This window comes from Eptatretus burgeri, chromosome 3 (genome assembly GCF_056783735.1).
Source record: "Eptatretus burgeri isolate ZD-2024b chromosome 3, Ebu_testis_v1, whole genome shotgun sequence".
NCBI classification, from domain to species: domain Eukaryota; kingdom Metazoa; phylum Chordata; class Myxini; order Myxiniformes; family Myxinidae; genus Eptatretus; species Eptatretus burgeri.
In genome coordinates this window covers 34,390,569-34,406,764 of record NC_140963.1, presented here as the reverse complement: position 1 = coordinate 34,406,764, position 16,196 = coordinate 34,390,569, and the positions used below count along the sequence as shown (strand labels likewise).

The following is a 16,196-nucleotide window of genomic DNA, read 5'->3' as shown; positions in this document are numbered from 1 at the left end:
AGGTTTGATATTAATCGGATAAGTGCTTCCCAAGTTATGGCCATTTATTTACCAAACCAATGACAGGATACGGTGCTCTGACGTCACGATTGACGTCATAATATATTTATTTTTTGCACGTATGGCCACGCACATACGGGCATGCGAGAGCAAAGGAACAGCCTGTGTGGTTGTTATTTCTGGCACGTAGTTTGAAAGTTTTTTTTATTTTTTGCATGCACGGCCACGAACAGGAGAGTGTCTGTCTGTCTGTCTGTCAGTCCCTGAACTCCTCCCTCAGTTTTGGGGCGAGCCCTGCCAAACCTTCTGTGGAAGGTTTTGGGGTCCGAGGTGCTCTGAGGTGGGTGGGAAGTTTCAGTAGTCCCTCAATTCAATTATGGTTTTAAGTATCGATCCATACGAAGTTGCTCCCAATCCGGATGTGACGTCATAATGGCGTTTATCTTCGTTTACCTCATGAGTGAGTGTTTGTAACATTGTATTTTGTTATGTTCATGGTATAATATTAATATGTGATTGTAAACATATGCTGTTTAGAATGAACATATAGAGAGATTGAGATTAAAGGAGAATAAGGAAATCACGTGAGGGATTCCATAGGTGAAATTTGCGGATTCGGCATTTGCAGATTCGCCATGACATCATTGAAATATTTTTGTTTACTTCACGAGTGTTTGTAATTTTGTGTTTTGTTATTTTAATGGTATAGCATTAATTTGTGATTGGAATGATGTTGTTTCAATGAAAATATAGAGAGGTTGAGTTTAAAGCAGAATGAGAAAATCACGTGAGGGATTCCACTCATGACATTCGCGGATTCTGAAGTTGTAGTTTCGCCATTTTTTCCCCTCAAGTCATTCACGAACCGGCTGTCCAGCACCTCCCGTACAAAGCACGGGTACCTCGCTCGTATAATATAATTTAAAGGATTGCTGTAAATGATGTTAATTTCACAACATCCTATGTTCAACTTCATTTCACACATCTTTTAGTCACAGATTATACAAGCAATAACACATATAGAATGTCACAGCATTTATTTCATTTGCAGGTCTCGTGAAATGCCTGCAAGAAACTCATCACAAACATGGAAAATCATCACAGCGATTTTAGTTTTCCTCACAGCGGTCATGGCAATCATTATTATCCATTGGGCAGTGAAGCGAAAGACAAAAGGATGCTTCCATGACAACAACCATCTTTTCATGAAAGTGAAAGCCCCTGATACAAGAGCAGCTGAGCTATTTTCTGACCTCACACCAGGGGAAATAATCACAGTCAAAGAGTACATGTTTGACCAAAAAGACCTCAATCTCCTCCCAATCACACAGGCTTCTGTAAACAGCAACTACATATTCCTCATTGAGCTCTTCAACCCACCCAAGAAGGAAGTGTTACATTACATGGAGTCAAATGGATCCAAGCCAGAGCGTGTGGCCATAGTCGTCGTTTTCCAAGGAGCACATAAAATCCCAGTTGTTCAAGAATATTTGGTAGGTCCTCTTCCCAAGCCAATCTGGTATAGAAAGCACAATCCTTCAAACAGACACAACTCTATTCCCTATAGCTCGAGACCAAGTTCTTTTCCTGAAGACATCAACCTGCATATCATCATTTCTAAAATCGGAGATGAGCTGTATCACGTTTTTAAAGAGAGCTACGGCTACTGGATGAACAACTGCTCTACAAACTGCCTTGGGGCAGGTGGTTTCAGTCCAAAAGGTTTCAAACCGGGTGACAGGGAAACCTGGTTCATGTTCTTCAAGATCCATGAGGGTTTTAATCTCCAAGTCATAGATTTTGAAATGTTAATTGATCATCGGAGTAAAAATATCAAAGAGTGGCAAGTAAAGAAGTTATTTCATAATGGACAGTATTTTGATTCGATCGAACAACTCGTAGAGGGATATGAAAAAGACAAACTCCAAAAAGTCGCATATTCTGGGAAAACAAAAAAAAACCTAATATATTCTACATTTCAACGGCGGGGAAACTTCCAAGCAAACACGAAGCAGCGTGGACCTCTGGAATTTGAGCCAGATGGACACCGGTTCCAACTTTATGGAAACCTAGTTCAGTACATGCCATGGACATTTGCATTCCGTGTTCGTTCTTCAACCGGCTTGCAGATCTTTGACATTCGCTTCAACGGCGAACGCATTGCCTATGAGCTGAGTTTTCAGGAAGCCATCTCCTTCTATGGAGGAAACACACCTGCCATCATGCAAAATAAAGCAGTTGACTCTGCATGGTCATTTGGAAGCAGTACCTTCGAAATGATTAAGGGTGTAGACTGCCCAAAACATGCGGCCTTCATTGACCTTCACCACTTTATTGACACTGACGAGGTACTGCATTTCCCAAGCTCGCTGTGCGTTTTTGAACACAATACTGCAATCCCATTGAGACGTCATTACAGTCACCACAACAAAAAGTTTTACTTTCATGGAGGTGCAGAAAACCATGTCCTTGTGGTGAGGGCAATTCACACAGTTGAAAATTACGATTACATCATCGACGTATTGTTCTATCAGAATGGAGTGATTGAAACCAAAGTTTCTGCAACTGGATATTTACAAGTATCAGGTTTAGTTGGTGAAGGCAAGAGGTATGGTACAGTTGTGTGGGACAACGTTTTAGGAAATGTTCACACGCACCTTTACAATTTCAAACTGGACATGGATCTGGCAGGTAATTTGATGCTTCATCTCCGTATTTCAATGTGTGTGGGTTCAATTGGCATGTGGTGTGTTTCATGTGTGCCCAAGTGTATGCATTGTCTGTTACTTCGCGATTGGTGGTTTTTTTCGAAGGTATAATGAAGCTAAAATGTCTAAAGTATTCATTTTTATGAGAATTTTACTTTGATAATTATGGTGTATATTAATTTGTTTCAAAATATTTTTTGGAGAGTTTATCTTTTTAAATGTTCCTTGGTTCTGGCTCATTTAATCCTATGTAATAATGCACTTATTCTGTTTGTTAATTGCAAAATTGAATATTCACAAGTATATTGGTTGGTCTGCTCTGTTATTCTGTCTGTTTGTTTGTATGTCAATCACCTACAAGTCACATTTTTACCTTCGCATTCTGCGAAAGGTTATGTTTTGGTCGGCGTGTATTTATTTATTTATTTATTTATTTATTTGTAATCTTGTGATTCGTATAACTCAAAAAGTATTAAACCGAATTGCATGAAATTTGGTGGGATGATTGGTTATTAGCCAGGAAGCATTCGATTAGATTTTGGGATCGTTCGGGTCAAAGGTCAAGGTCAAGGTCACGAAAAGGTCAAAATCGTCTTTTTACGATAACACGGTCAATTTTTATTCAATTTGCATTCAACGAACGCCAAAATGTTCAGAATTCAACGCCTCATCTTGTGATATGCAATATGACACAATGACGCCCATACTCTTGTTACCGGTTAGGGGTCAAAGGTCAGGGGGGTCACGACCTTGAAAAATATGCGGTTTTTGTCATAACGCGGGCGGTCAATTCTTGTCCGCTTTACATGAACCCAGCACCAAAATGTTCAGAATTTAATGCCAATCTTGTGACACAATGACGTCACAACACATGTCACCGGTTGGGGTAAAATGTCGGGGGGGGGTCACGCCCTTGAAAAATATGCGGTTTTCGGCATAACTCAGTCAATTCTTATTTGCATGAAACCAGCATCAAACGAGATTACCTTCTCTTGTTGAAACGTTGTATTCTTGTGGAAGGAGAAAGGCGAAGGTGGTGGGGGGTTTGCTGTGGTGGTTGGCGGGCGTCGTTTTGGAATGGCGTTGAAGCGATGTTTGCGGGATGGAGTTGTGGAGGTAAAGAGGCAAGGGTGGTGGTGTTTGAGTTGTTGGTGGCTTCAGGTCAGGTATGGGAGCATGTGCCAGAACAGCGCGTCGCTGCGTCCACTTTCCGCCGGTACTCCAGGGCCTCCGTCTGGCCATCCCCCAGGCAGATGCCAGGCCCATGCCCATCTCCTTGAGATGATGGTCAACCTGCTGCAACCACGAGGTACGTGGTCGGCCCACTGGCCTCCTCCACTCATGAGACTCCCTCGCTGAGAGAATCTAGTGAGCAGGATCAGCATCAGGAAAACGAGCCACATGTCCATACAGTTGCAACTGACGCTCACGGACTATGCAGGTAACAAATCTCATCCGAGTCTCTCTCAGCAACCGCTCGTTGGACACAAAATCCGACCAGCAATAGCCAAGGATTCTCCGAAGAGACCTGGTACCAAAGGAATTAAGTCTCCGTCTCAGATCCTTGGTCAGAGTCCAAGTCTCGCATCCATAGAGCAAGACTGGAAGTACAAAGGCCCTGAAGACTCAGACTTTCATCCTCCCGCACAGGTACCGGCAGCGCCACACCCCATGATCCAGTGAATCCATGACTCCCCAGGTGTCTATTGACCTCTGACTCGCAGCCAGCAGAGACATGAATATCACTGCCAAGGTAAGTGAATCTCTCCATGACCTCAACATCCTCACCACAAACAGACACAGACAGGACAGCAACATCCAAGATGTCACCGAAAGCCTGGATCTTAGTTTTGACCCAAGAAACTCATAATCCCAGCGGCTCCGACTCCTCATTCAGCACCTCGAGGGCCCCCAAAAGGATGTCTAAAGTCTCCGCAAAGATGACTGCATCATCTGCAAAATCAAGGTCCCAGATCTTGACATTCCCAAACGATGAACCGCAGCTTGATCTCTCCACCATCCTCCCAAGAATCCATTCCATACAAGTGCTGAAAAGTGTGGGAGCCAGTACACACCCCTGACGAACTCCAGTAACAACTGGAAATAAGTGAGAGATGGTACCACCACACTTCACAGCACTCTCAGTACCAGATCGATCAGTTTTGGTGGCACCCCACGAAGACCAAGAATCCTCCAGAGGACATACCGATTCACTGAATCGAACGCTTTACAGAGATCAACATAGGCTGCAAGCAGCCCCTGCCGAAACTCTCGTCTGCGTTCGGTGAGGACACGAAGGGCAAGGATACGGTCAATCGTTGACCTCTTTGGTGTAAAGCCTGACTGCTCTGGACGCTAGTGCTCAAGCAGATGGTGGTGAACCCTATCAAGAATTATCCGAGCAAAGACCTTGCCCGGCACTGAGAGCAGCGTCACCCCTCGGTAGTTGTTGTAGTCTTGGCGATCACCCTTCCCTTTCCAAAGAGGGACAACAAGACCCCTCTTCCAGTCAGTTGGAATGATGCCTGTGTTCCAGGCAGAGCACAAAACTGCATGCAACGACACGAGTGCAGCACTTCCACCAGCCTTGAGAAGTTCAGCATGGATGCCACAGATCCCTGGAGCTTTGCCCCGTTTCAACTGGTTCACCGCAGCCCATGTTTCCACAAGCGAAGGTGGACCACAGTTGATTCGAGGGTCAGCAACAGGGATTGTAACACCCTTGATGTTCAACTCGACAGCTGGTGGATCAGCCTGGTACAACCGCTCAAAGTAACCGGCCCAGCGGGCCTTCACTTCAGACTCCTCTGTCAAGAGCCTACCACTCTCTGCTCGAACTGCAGTGCTCCGAGTGATGGGCTTGGATGTAAGCAATGCACGAATTCCCCTGTAAGCGGGACGAGAATCACCTGTCCACAGGTGATGTTCTACCCCCTCATAGATTCCTCGCACTAGGCCTCCTTGACCACCCTCAGTGCACGTACAGTTTTACGCCTCAGCTCCCTGAACAGCTCAACTCTGCCATTCAGCCTGGCCCTGCGACTCTGGTCAATGGTATCCAGTGTCCCTTGAGAGACAAAATTCTTCCTTGCCCTGCAGTGAGCTCCAAGACATCCACCGGCAACATCAAGGACGGTGGTCTTGAAGGCACTCCACAACTCTTCAGGACCCCCCAAAGCACCCAGACCCCCCAAGTGTCCACTCAGCCTGTTCACAAACTCCTCAGCTGCTCTCTCATCCCTGTGCTTGCCAACATCCAGCCTAGGCTGGGATGGTACCATTCTCCAGGATTTAAGGTGCAGCTTTAGAGTTGCTACAACAAGCCTGTGGTCAGTATTGAGGAACTGAGCACTTCGGTAGACCCTGCAGTTCTGGATCATCCTCCAACGACCGTCAATGAGGACATGGTCAATCTCTTTTGCCACACCGCCAGCGTTGGAATACCAAGTCCAGCGATGAGCTTGTGGGCGCTGAAACCATGAACCAGCCACCCTAAATCCATGACTTCTTGCAAAGTCAAGGAACTTAGTGCTATTCTGGTTCATAGTTCCTGACCCATGGGGACCAACAAACACCTCATAACCATCCCTATTGGTGGCTTGATGGTGCAAAATAACAATAGAGAAAGAAAAATGGCTAACTCAAAGCGTCGCAGCCCAGATGAATCACACATATTCCCTCTACACAACGGGTTTGGGCTAACTACACATGAACTTATCGATATATCTCACCTGAGGACCCTTTATGGTGTAATGCGAATTTCCACAACCGTAACACTACCCCTCCCCATTTTACAGACTCGTCCCGAGTCGTCAAATTCTCATGTGCCATCATGTGTAGTTCTCCCCTAGTACACTTTACATTCGGATCCCTGAGTGCGACATTCATGTTATTCGTGTCCCCAAAATAAATAACCTACGGGCTGAGTAACTAACTAAACAAACCCACTCATACGGACGACTTAAATAAATTGCCGGCGCTAAGACACACATGCCGGGGGCGCACTCATGTGTATATATATATATATATATATATATATATATATATATATATATATATATATATATATATATATATATATATATATATATATATATATATATATATATACAGTACAACTTAACTTACAAATTTTACACTAACCATGGCCCAGGATCAATGGACTCTGCAAAGAGAAAAGCAGTTAGCAGGGAGCCAGGCTGCTCGCACACCGTCTCTGGCTCATGCAATGCAGGTGACAGGGAATGTAGCCGGCTGCACACACGCAGTCCAAGGCCTCCCTTTTGAAATGAACGCAGTGAACCACAACGGTGCATGGGCTGCACAAGCGCAGTCTCCGTGCCAGCTCAAGTGGCACACGCAATGAACGCCACGGCGCTTGAGCTGCGCAACGCAGTCTCCATGCCAGCTCAAGTCGCACACGCAATGAACACAACGGATGTATGGATGGCTAGATGAATGGATGAATGGATGAATGGATGGATGCAAACACGGTGCATGGGCCGCCACTGCAGGCCCGTGTTGCAGCTGCCAACAGGGCAGTCCTCGCAAACTGCGCGACGATCCTGGCGCACATGGCAATGAACAAGGGGGGGGAATGCAAAACAGAACGGGGGCAAAAGATTTTGAGGGCAGTAGGCATGGCAGCAAAGGCAGCAGGCAAGGCATGGCAAAACAGGGACGCTGTAGCAAACGCAGCTGGCAATGAAGCTGACCGGCACAGGCCTTGCAGTAAAAACAGCCGGCAGTGAAGCTGACCGGCACAGGCCTTGCAGTAACACAGCTAGCCGATGAAGTGGGCCGGCACAGGCCTTGAAGTGGAGGGAGTGCGCTGGTGCTGGCCACTCAGAAGGCGGGCTCGGACCTACCTACCCGTCTCCCTCCCAACCTATCGCCTTTGCCTGTCTCTGTGCCTACCCACTCCCTTAGTTTGTAAAAAACCAATTTAGCCCCAACTTATTTTTTTAGTTGTTTTTATTTTCATTTTTAGACCTCCCACTTTAAATCGTCACCTAACCTCCTTTACTGTCCTTGTTCGGCTCACCTATCGTCCCCAAGCCTACTCCCAACCCCTACGTTTCCTTCCCGGAGGGGAATGAGGGAGGGCTAGTGTCCTGTGTCGAGGCCCAACTCAAGCCTCAAGATAGCCTCCTCGAACTTCAGCGATCTAACCCAAAGTGGGTCCAGCGGCCCACAACGAGAGCGAAGGGATGGATGGTGCGGAGGGGTACACTTCCTATCTACCCTATCCATTTAACTTTTGAACTACCCCGGGGCTTTCAACAAGCGCCTCTCGCTTAATCTATTGGTTCTAAAAACCCAGATTCCCGTCGCCTGTGTTGGTGTCCTCTCAAATTTCGGGCCATGCCCTCTAATTTTCCCTCGTGCCCTTGCACGGTTTCGTGGCTGGGACGCGTGGCTCCCTTGGCAGGCACTACCCTCTGCCGATTCTCCAGCTATGGCACCCCCGGGCACTACACTGCCTCCGAGCCTCCCAGCTCCCTAAACACCGGGGAGTGCCCTCAATGGTGACTCCCCTGAAACGCTCACGTGGCAGGCTGGCTTCCTGGGCCCCTATCCGAGGGTCACCCGTGCCCACAACACGACCCACGCGGCCAATTGGCGCCCTGGGCCCCCACATCATGCGGGCGCACCCGTGCCCATTACGCTATCCCGGCCCCCCATGGGCCCTTAGCCTACCGTGGCTGACTAGCCCGGTGCCCGTGGTACCCACTCAGCGATACTCACCTTTCGCAGCCACGCTCCCAGCCCGTCAACAGGGCTCCTGCACCCCTCCAAAACAGGTTTTGAGCCTACACTCACACCAACAGCAAAACAACTTCCATTTTTTCAATTCAACTAACCCACTAACTCACTTTATCCTGACCCTGGGGTCCCTTGGGTGGGAATCACTCCTCCCCCCAATCACTCATCACACCATGCATTCCACATTCGCTCCATTCACACAGACCCGCTGGCCTCACTCACTCACCAAGCACATGTTTCCACTTCACAACCCACAACTCACCGCTGAATCCTGCCATCCTGCTCACTACATCCCCTAACTAACTCGTGCTCTCACGTCGTCCCTTACACTACAGCACGTTCCTTTTAACCTACGTAGCTAAGCTACGTCCCCTCTACACATCCACAGTCTGTCACTGTCCTCTAAATCCTCAATTCGCGGGGGGCAGGGGGGGGGATTTCCATCCCTCCCTACTGGGCTCGTGAACTCGTTGCAAGGCTCTGTGAGCCTTGCGCCTCTGCGGGAGTGGCTCTTCCAGCACCGTCTCCTCCAGCAAGACATGTCCATGAGGGCGTAAGGTTGCCCAAATAAGGTATCAGGCGGTCTGCGTGGACTATCCGGGGAAGGGCCCGTGGTCCCATTTTAATTTTCAGGACCACGTCACTGATTTGCGCCAGGACGACCCCCGGGCCCTGCCAAGGTGAGCTGAGCTTCGGGCATCTGCCCTTCCTCCGCCGGGGGTTGAAGAACCAAATCTTCGCCCCCGGTGGGTACTTGCTCACCTGGCTCCAGTGGTCGTACCTGCGCTTCATCTTTATGCCTGCCTGTTGGAGCTGGTGGCGTGCGAAGGCATGGACCTTCTCCATGCCTTCCTCGAACCGATGGGCATAGCCCTCCTCCGGGGGCCTATCAAGACGCTCAGGCATCGGACCGCACAACAAATCGACGGGGCTTCTCAGCTCCCGCCCGTACATCAACAGCGGCGGACTACAGGCAGTATCCCCATGCTGGGACGCGCGATAGGCCATCAGGAGGTACGGGAGATGTTCGTCCCAGTCCTCCTGGTTAGTGGCGGTGAAGAGGGCCAACTGTTGGACCAGGGTCCTGTTGAACCTCTCCACCATGCCATCAGACTGTGGTCTCAGGGGCGTTGTCCATGTCTTTTGAATTTCCAGGAGCCTGCACACCTCTTTTAGTAACTCGCTCTCAAAATTTCGTTCCTGGTCCATGTGCAGCTCCTGCGGAATCCCATACCGACATGTAAATCCTTCTACAAAGGCCTTTGCCACGACCCTTGCCTCCTGGTTGGGAAGGGCAAAGGCCTTTAGCCATTTGGTGAAATAGTCCATAATCACGAGGATGTACTTATTACCTTGGCGAGTGGGGGGCAGTGGTCCCAAAATGTCGATGGCCACTCGCTCAAGGGATGCCCCAACCTGATGTAGTTGGAGTGGGGCCCTCATCCTCTGTGGCGGTCCCTTTTTCGCAGTACAGGCGTCGCATGCTCGACACCAGTTCTGTACATCGCGCCCCATATTAACCCAATAGAACGGCCGGCGGACCCGAGATTTTGTTTTGGTCCTGCCCAAATGGCCGCCGGCGCGGGCACCGTGCACCTGTTTCAAAATTTGGGTCCAAAACCCATCAGGGACTATCACCAGCCAAGAAGTTTGTTCTGAAGGAATCTCCACCCACTTGCGATATAAGATGTTGTCTCTCATTTCTAGGGTCCTCCACTGAGCCAGTATGCTTTTGTTCACGCCCCGTATGGGGCGATCTCCTCCCCACTGGGCCTTCTGTTTTCCTGGACCCATTTGTACACTGGCCCTATCACGGGGTCTTCCCGCTGGGCCATGCTCCATGCCAATCCACCAAATCCCTCTCCCGCGGTTAGTGGAAAAGTTGGGCCTCCCACCCGGGCTGCACGAACTGGGAGTTTCGGGGAGGTGTCTGCCAATTGGTCCCTCTCCTCATGTCTCGTGCAATATCTGCAGTTTTCTCCCAGACAGGGGCGTCGAGAGAGCGCGTCGGCATTTCCATGAGCCTTACCGGCTCTATGGGCCACACTGAAATTGTAGTGCTGCAACTTTTCCAACCACCTTGCAATCTGGCCTTCCGGTTCATTCAACCGTAAGAGCCATTGCAAGGAGGAATGGTCATTTCGAACCAAAAATTTCCTCCCGTACAAGTACGGGAGGAAATGGCTCACCACAGACAGCATAGCCAATAGCTCCTTGCGAGTAACGCAATAATTTCGTTCGGGCCTACTCATGGCCCGACTGTAATACGCGATCACTCTTTCCACGCCCCCTTGTGTCTGAGACAAGACTGCTCCCAATCCTTCCTGGCTTGCATCCGTGTCCAGGGTATACATCCCGTCATCGGTGGGGTACACTAAAATGAGTGTGGATGTCAAACACCCCTTTAATTTGAGGAAGGCCTCCTGGCATTCCCCTGTCCAATTAAATCTCAACCCCTTCTCCGTCAACCGGTGAAGGGGCCTGGCTATCTCCGCAAAGTCCGCCACGAAGCGCCGGTAGTAGGAGCAAAGTCCCAAAAGCCCCGTACCTGTTTGACAGTTGTAGGTACGGGCCACTCCTCTACCGCTGTAATTTTTCCGGGGTCGGTCTTCACCCCCTCGCGGCCTATCACGTGTCCGAGATAGGCCACCTCTGCCGCGAACAAAGTGCATTTCTCCGGGCTCAACTTTAGCCCTGCCTGCATGAGGCGCCCAAACACCTGGTCCAAATTGGCTATCTCCTGGGTGAATGTTTTAGCGTGTACCAGGACGTCATCCAGATACACCAGGCATGATTACCACGGCATGCCACCTAGTACACGCTCCATCAGTCTCTCAAAGGTGGCGGGGGCGTTACACAAACCGAACGGCATCACAGTGAACTGATACAGTCCCTTCCCTGTGGAAAAGGCCGTTTTCTCGTTCCCCGTCTCATCCATCTCCACCTGCCAATACCCACTCGAGGTCCAAAGTTGAAAACCATTTTGAGCCTGAAACGGCGTTGAGGGTATCGTCAATTCTAGGCAGGGGAAAGGAGTCTTTGAGAGTCACGTTGTTCAGCTGGCGATAGTCCACGCAGAAATGCGTGGTCCCATCCTTCTTTTTGACCAGCACAACCGGTGACATCCAAGGACTTCCCGAGGGCTCAATGACACCTGCTTTGAGCATCTTTTCAACCTGTTCATCAGCCTCCTCTCTTTTGCTCCATGGGAGCCTTCGTGCAGGCTGACGGACAGGCCGGGCCCCATCGGTGTGGATCTGATGTTGCACCAGGCCCGTACGTCCAATATCCTCGGGTGACAAGGAGAAGATCCCCATGTGTCGGTCAACCAGTTTGTATAAGGCCTCCCGCTGGGCATCCTCCAAATATACACTACTCCGATTTACCATCTCGCAAATGGGACCGGGCCAATTCCTAATCAAGTCTGGAGACTCCCTCTGGGGCCGGTCTGGCTTGACGTTAGGCCAAAAAAAAAAATGTTGCATTGGCGTAACCCGCCCGACCCTAAAAATTCCGCCGACCCTACGTTTTTTTTTTTGTTTTTTTGCTATCGAAAAATTTTGCCGACCCTATTTTATTGCTATTTTTGTTGTTTTGCTATCGTTTTCAAGTATCTTGTTGATTGCGATCGCGATCGCAAAAACCCGGAAGTGTTTCGGACAGAACCTGCCGACAAAAAGGGTGGTACTCGAGCCGGGGGAGATTTTGGGAGGGATTTATTAGGAAAAAATAAAATAAAATAAAAAAAGATCCCGACTGACATACCCTATTTTTCAGTGACCCGTTACGCCAATGCAACATTTTTTTTTTTTTGGCCTTATCGTCCCTCAGCTCTGCGACCTCTTTTACTGGGGTGCAATCTGCCACCTTCGTGCCCCTCCTGATAGTGCGTGGTTCCGTGCAAACATTTATCACCCGAATGGGCACTACTGGCCCGTCGGTACTTATCAGGGTGCGGCCCACGAATAAACCCGGGGTTGATTGTCCTGCCGGTAGTTCCGCCAGGCCGCAGGAGCCCTGCCACGTTGGGTGTGCTTGCCCCCGGGCCGGGACCACCGCCTCGGCACCCGGGGGAATGACCACGGAGTCAGGAGCCTCCAGCTCCACTCTCTCATCCGTGCTCACGCCCCCTAACGGCAACTCCTCACCACCCAACTGCATGACCCTCTGGCCCAAGTCGATCTTACAACCACCGGCTGTTAGCACATCCAACCCTATTAGACATGGGTCGCACACCTTCGCCACCCAAACTTCTATCCTTGTTTTCACGGTGCCCAATTTAAACGACACGAAACCACGTCCTATGATGGGGGCCGTTGCCCCGGTAGCTCACTGCAAACTATGGTTTTGCAGACGGTGGATCTCATCTCAACCGTCTACACTCGAATCAAGGACCACAGGGCTGATGATCGTGGCGCTTGCTCCTGTGTCCACAACAGCGTCTACCCCTATGCTGGCAACTTTGCACCAAATTATTAATATAAGCTACCATTGCCAATTTGGCCACAATTGATGACCTGTCGCAGTTCTGAGGGCTCTTCTCCTTTCGAGTCTGCTGAACACGGCCCTACATGTTCGGCAATTCTTAGTTTCCCGGGGACTGGTGAGAGGGGGGGGGTGATGGTTGGGCCTGGCTATCCCTATTGGCCCGGGGCGGAGTTGGTGGTCTGGGGGACGGTGGCTCTTCCCTTCGCGGGGGCCTTTCCCTGCGCGGGGCGTTACACTCCCGTTGCAGGTGGTCTCTCGCGCCACAATTATAACATCTCCTCTGGTAAGGTGTTTGCCTCCGGTACGCCGAATTATACCCCCCTCCGTTCCGAATTGGGTACCCCCTGATGGCCCATCCCCCGCCCTTCCCGGACCCGACCGCCTTGGTCCAGATCTTGCCAACCGGTTATCAACCGCGTTCTGGACCATCTTCTCGATACTCGCACGGTCGCCCATGTTAGCCACCTTGGCTTCCCTCGCATCGTCGTTCACGGGGCCCACCTGCCGGACTGCTACCGCATGCCGCCCAGCCCCTCCAAATGGCGCTCTGGGTGCTTCCCAGCAGGCGGCATTATCAGTTGCCTTCTGGAGGTTCTCCGGGCGCCATACGGTCAGCATTGCCCCGACATCGGTGCCCCCTATCGCTCGGAGAAAATGGTCCAGGGCAATTTCCTCCCGGTACTCCGGCAGCATGTTGGCGTGCGCGATCCCCAGCAAGCGGCGAATGTCGTGTGCCAATTCTCCCAGTGGTTCCTGGGAGCGTCCTTTGCGCCCGTTCAGCTGAGCTTTAACAAGCTCGCTCTGCTGGTCCATGCCAAATCGGTTTTTTAGAGCCAAATGGAGATCCTCCAGGGTCACCCCCTCGCTGGATACCGTGGTCAGGACTTCCAAGGCCGCGCCACGCAGGGCTGCCGTGAGCTGTGCCACACCCTGCACCTCGTTCCAGCCATTGCCTCTGGCCACACACTGGAACTGGGCCATATACGCCCTCAAGTCCGTCTTGCCATCGTACGGGGGTAGCGGCACCCTTGGTCCTTTTGCAGTCCCTCCCTCCAGTTCCCAAGGGACTCCTGGAGGGGTGTACCTCCCAAGTCCCAACGGTGCCTCACTCCCGCAGGGTCCGATCCATTTGCCTGGGGAATTTACCACACCTGTCCGTGTCTGTCCGTGCCCCACGTCGTCCCGCTTGCTCTCCCAAGCCATTGGACTCGCACTCTGTACATCCACCAGAACAGTCATACCGGGTGCCCGCATTCGGCCAAAAGACCCCGCGGCCTCTACCCTCCCCAAGCTCAGCAGTGACACCCCCGCATTGGGCAACCCTCCTACTCTGCCCTGTGACGCCGGCCCCACCTGGGCACGATCCGCCTCGAGGGAGTATATCCTCTCCCCCTGTTCCCGAAGGAGGTCACCCTGCCTCTCACACCGGGTCTCCACACATTCCGTCAGTCTCCTGTCCATTTCCTTTATTTTCCCTTCTATTACCTCATTTAGTTCTCTCATCTCCCGTTCTCCTTCCTTTTGCGTCCCTAGCGATAGCTCCCCGACCTTCTCTCTTATTTGCTCCACTTCCCCTTTTACCTGTGTCACCTCCTTATTTGTCTTGGATATTTCCTCCCCCATCGTCCTAAACTGCTCTTCCGTCTTGCCCTCGTGTTTTTCTATCCGTTTCCCCAATTCCACTGTCTTTTCCTTTGCTTTCCGTTCTATTTATTCAACCGTTTTCGTTATCACTTCGTTTCTCGCCCGACATTCTTCTTTTACGACTTCCAATCCTTTCTGCGTCTCCGCTTTTACCTCCTGCGGCAGGTTTTCCACTCTCTCCGTTATTTCCCGATGTCTTTTTTCACACTCCTCTGTTACGGCCTTCAATCCCTTCTTTATTCCCCCCTGCTCTTTCTTTAATTCCTCTATTGCTCCCGTGTTCTTCGTTATTTCCCCCTTTATTTGGTTTTGTCCTTCTTGCATCCCTTTTCCTAACTTATCTACCTCCTGCGCAACCGTTGTTATTCTATTCGTCATTTCTTTCCTACCCGCCTCCATCGTGGACCCCACACCTTTTATACTCCATTTCAGCTCCTTCACCTCCTTCCGTATCGTGTCGATATCTTTTGTCATTTTGCCTTTTGCCTCCTCCAATTTCTTCTCTAGGGCTTCTTGCCTTTTTTGGAGACTCTGCCCCATGTTCTGCATCTCACCCCGCATTATTTGCGTATTTCCCTCCATGTTGTTTTTTATTTCTTCCTTCAATTCTTCTTTTATTTGTTGCGCATTCGTATCCATTTTTTCGTTCATTCCTTTTATTTCGTTTCCCATTTGTTGCGCATTCGTTTCTATTTCATTTATGGCCTACAAAATCATGTCGAGTGCACTCGGCTGAGCCGATTCGGCAAGGATTGGGGTGGGGGGGAGGGTTTTGGTGGAGGAGGGAAGCGGAGGTGTCAGACACCGCGGCCGCTGCCGCGCCCATTTCGGGCTCCGGGTTCGTTTGTGGGGGAGGTTTCTCCTGCACAACCAGCATTTCCTGCTCGGGGATTTCGTCCTGGGCCATGGATTCTACCATTTCTAAATCCATATCTACCCCCGGCTCCCGCTCGCCTTGAGACTCCATCTTGTTTCTCGTAAGAGATTAATTTGGCCTGCTCGTAATTTGGGCGGAACGGGGGGGGGGGGGAGGGGGGTCGCCTAGCACACCCCTGGTCCGATCCCCGTGAATTTAGCCTGGAGACGGGAGAGTTTGTTTCCCGCTCACTGATACCAGTGTTGCGAATTCTGGCCCGCCCGGCGTGCGATCGGCCGCTTGACTCGAATGGCGGCCGCCTCGCCCACCGGAACGGACAATTCAGTCGTGACCCTCCGGGAACTACCGCCTTTTCACGGATGGGAGTTTAACCTCACCACAACTCAGTCCGCATTCTACCCGCGCGAAATAGGGTCCGATCGCCGAATGGTCGATTTACCTAAGTACTCACGTGAGTAGCGTACCGAGGAGTTGTACCACGCCACAGGTCGACTCCGGACATGAACCGCTTAAGCGGCTCGTTCCATGCTGCAGAGATAACCGAGCGGAGTTATCGTCGACCTCGACGGTTCAAATTATTTACCGGGTGTTTTAAACCCACTATCAATCCCTTACGTGATGCAAGATGGAGATTCAATAAAAGGAAGGAGACGAAGCAAAACGGGAAACAGTTCAACAAGCAAGCACTTTGTTTACACACACACACACACACA

General features: G+C 50.5%; 1 protein-coding gene across 2 annotated transcripts in view; it reads left to right on the top strand.

The window, feature by feature from the left end:
* LOC147029655 (diamine oxidase [copper-containing]-like) overlaps positions 1–16,196 on the top strand; it is a 79,089-nt gene that overhangs the window by 30,786 nt on the left and 32,107 nt on the right. For both annotated transcript variants that reach the window (XM_085872870.1, XM_085872872.1), the window contains exon 2: positions 1,052–2,691. In XM_085872870.1, the coding sequence (XP_085728996.1) occupies positions 1,062–2,691 (1,630 nt within the window). In that variant the 5' untranslated portion in view covers positions 1,052–1,061. The remainder of the gene's footprint in view (positions 1–1,051; positions 2,692–16,196) is intronic.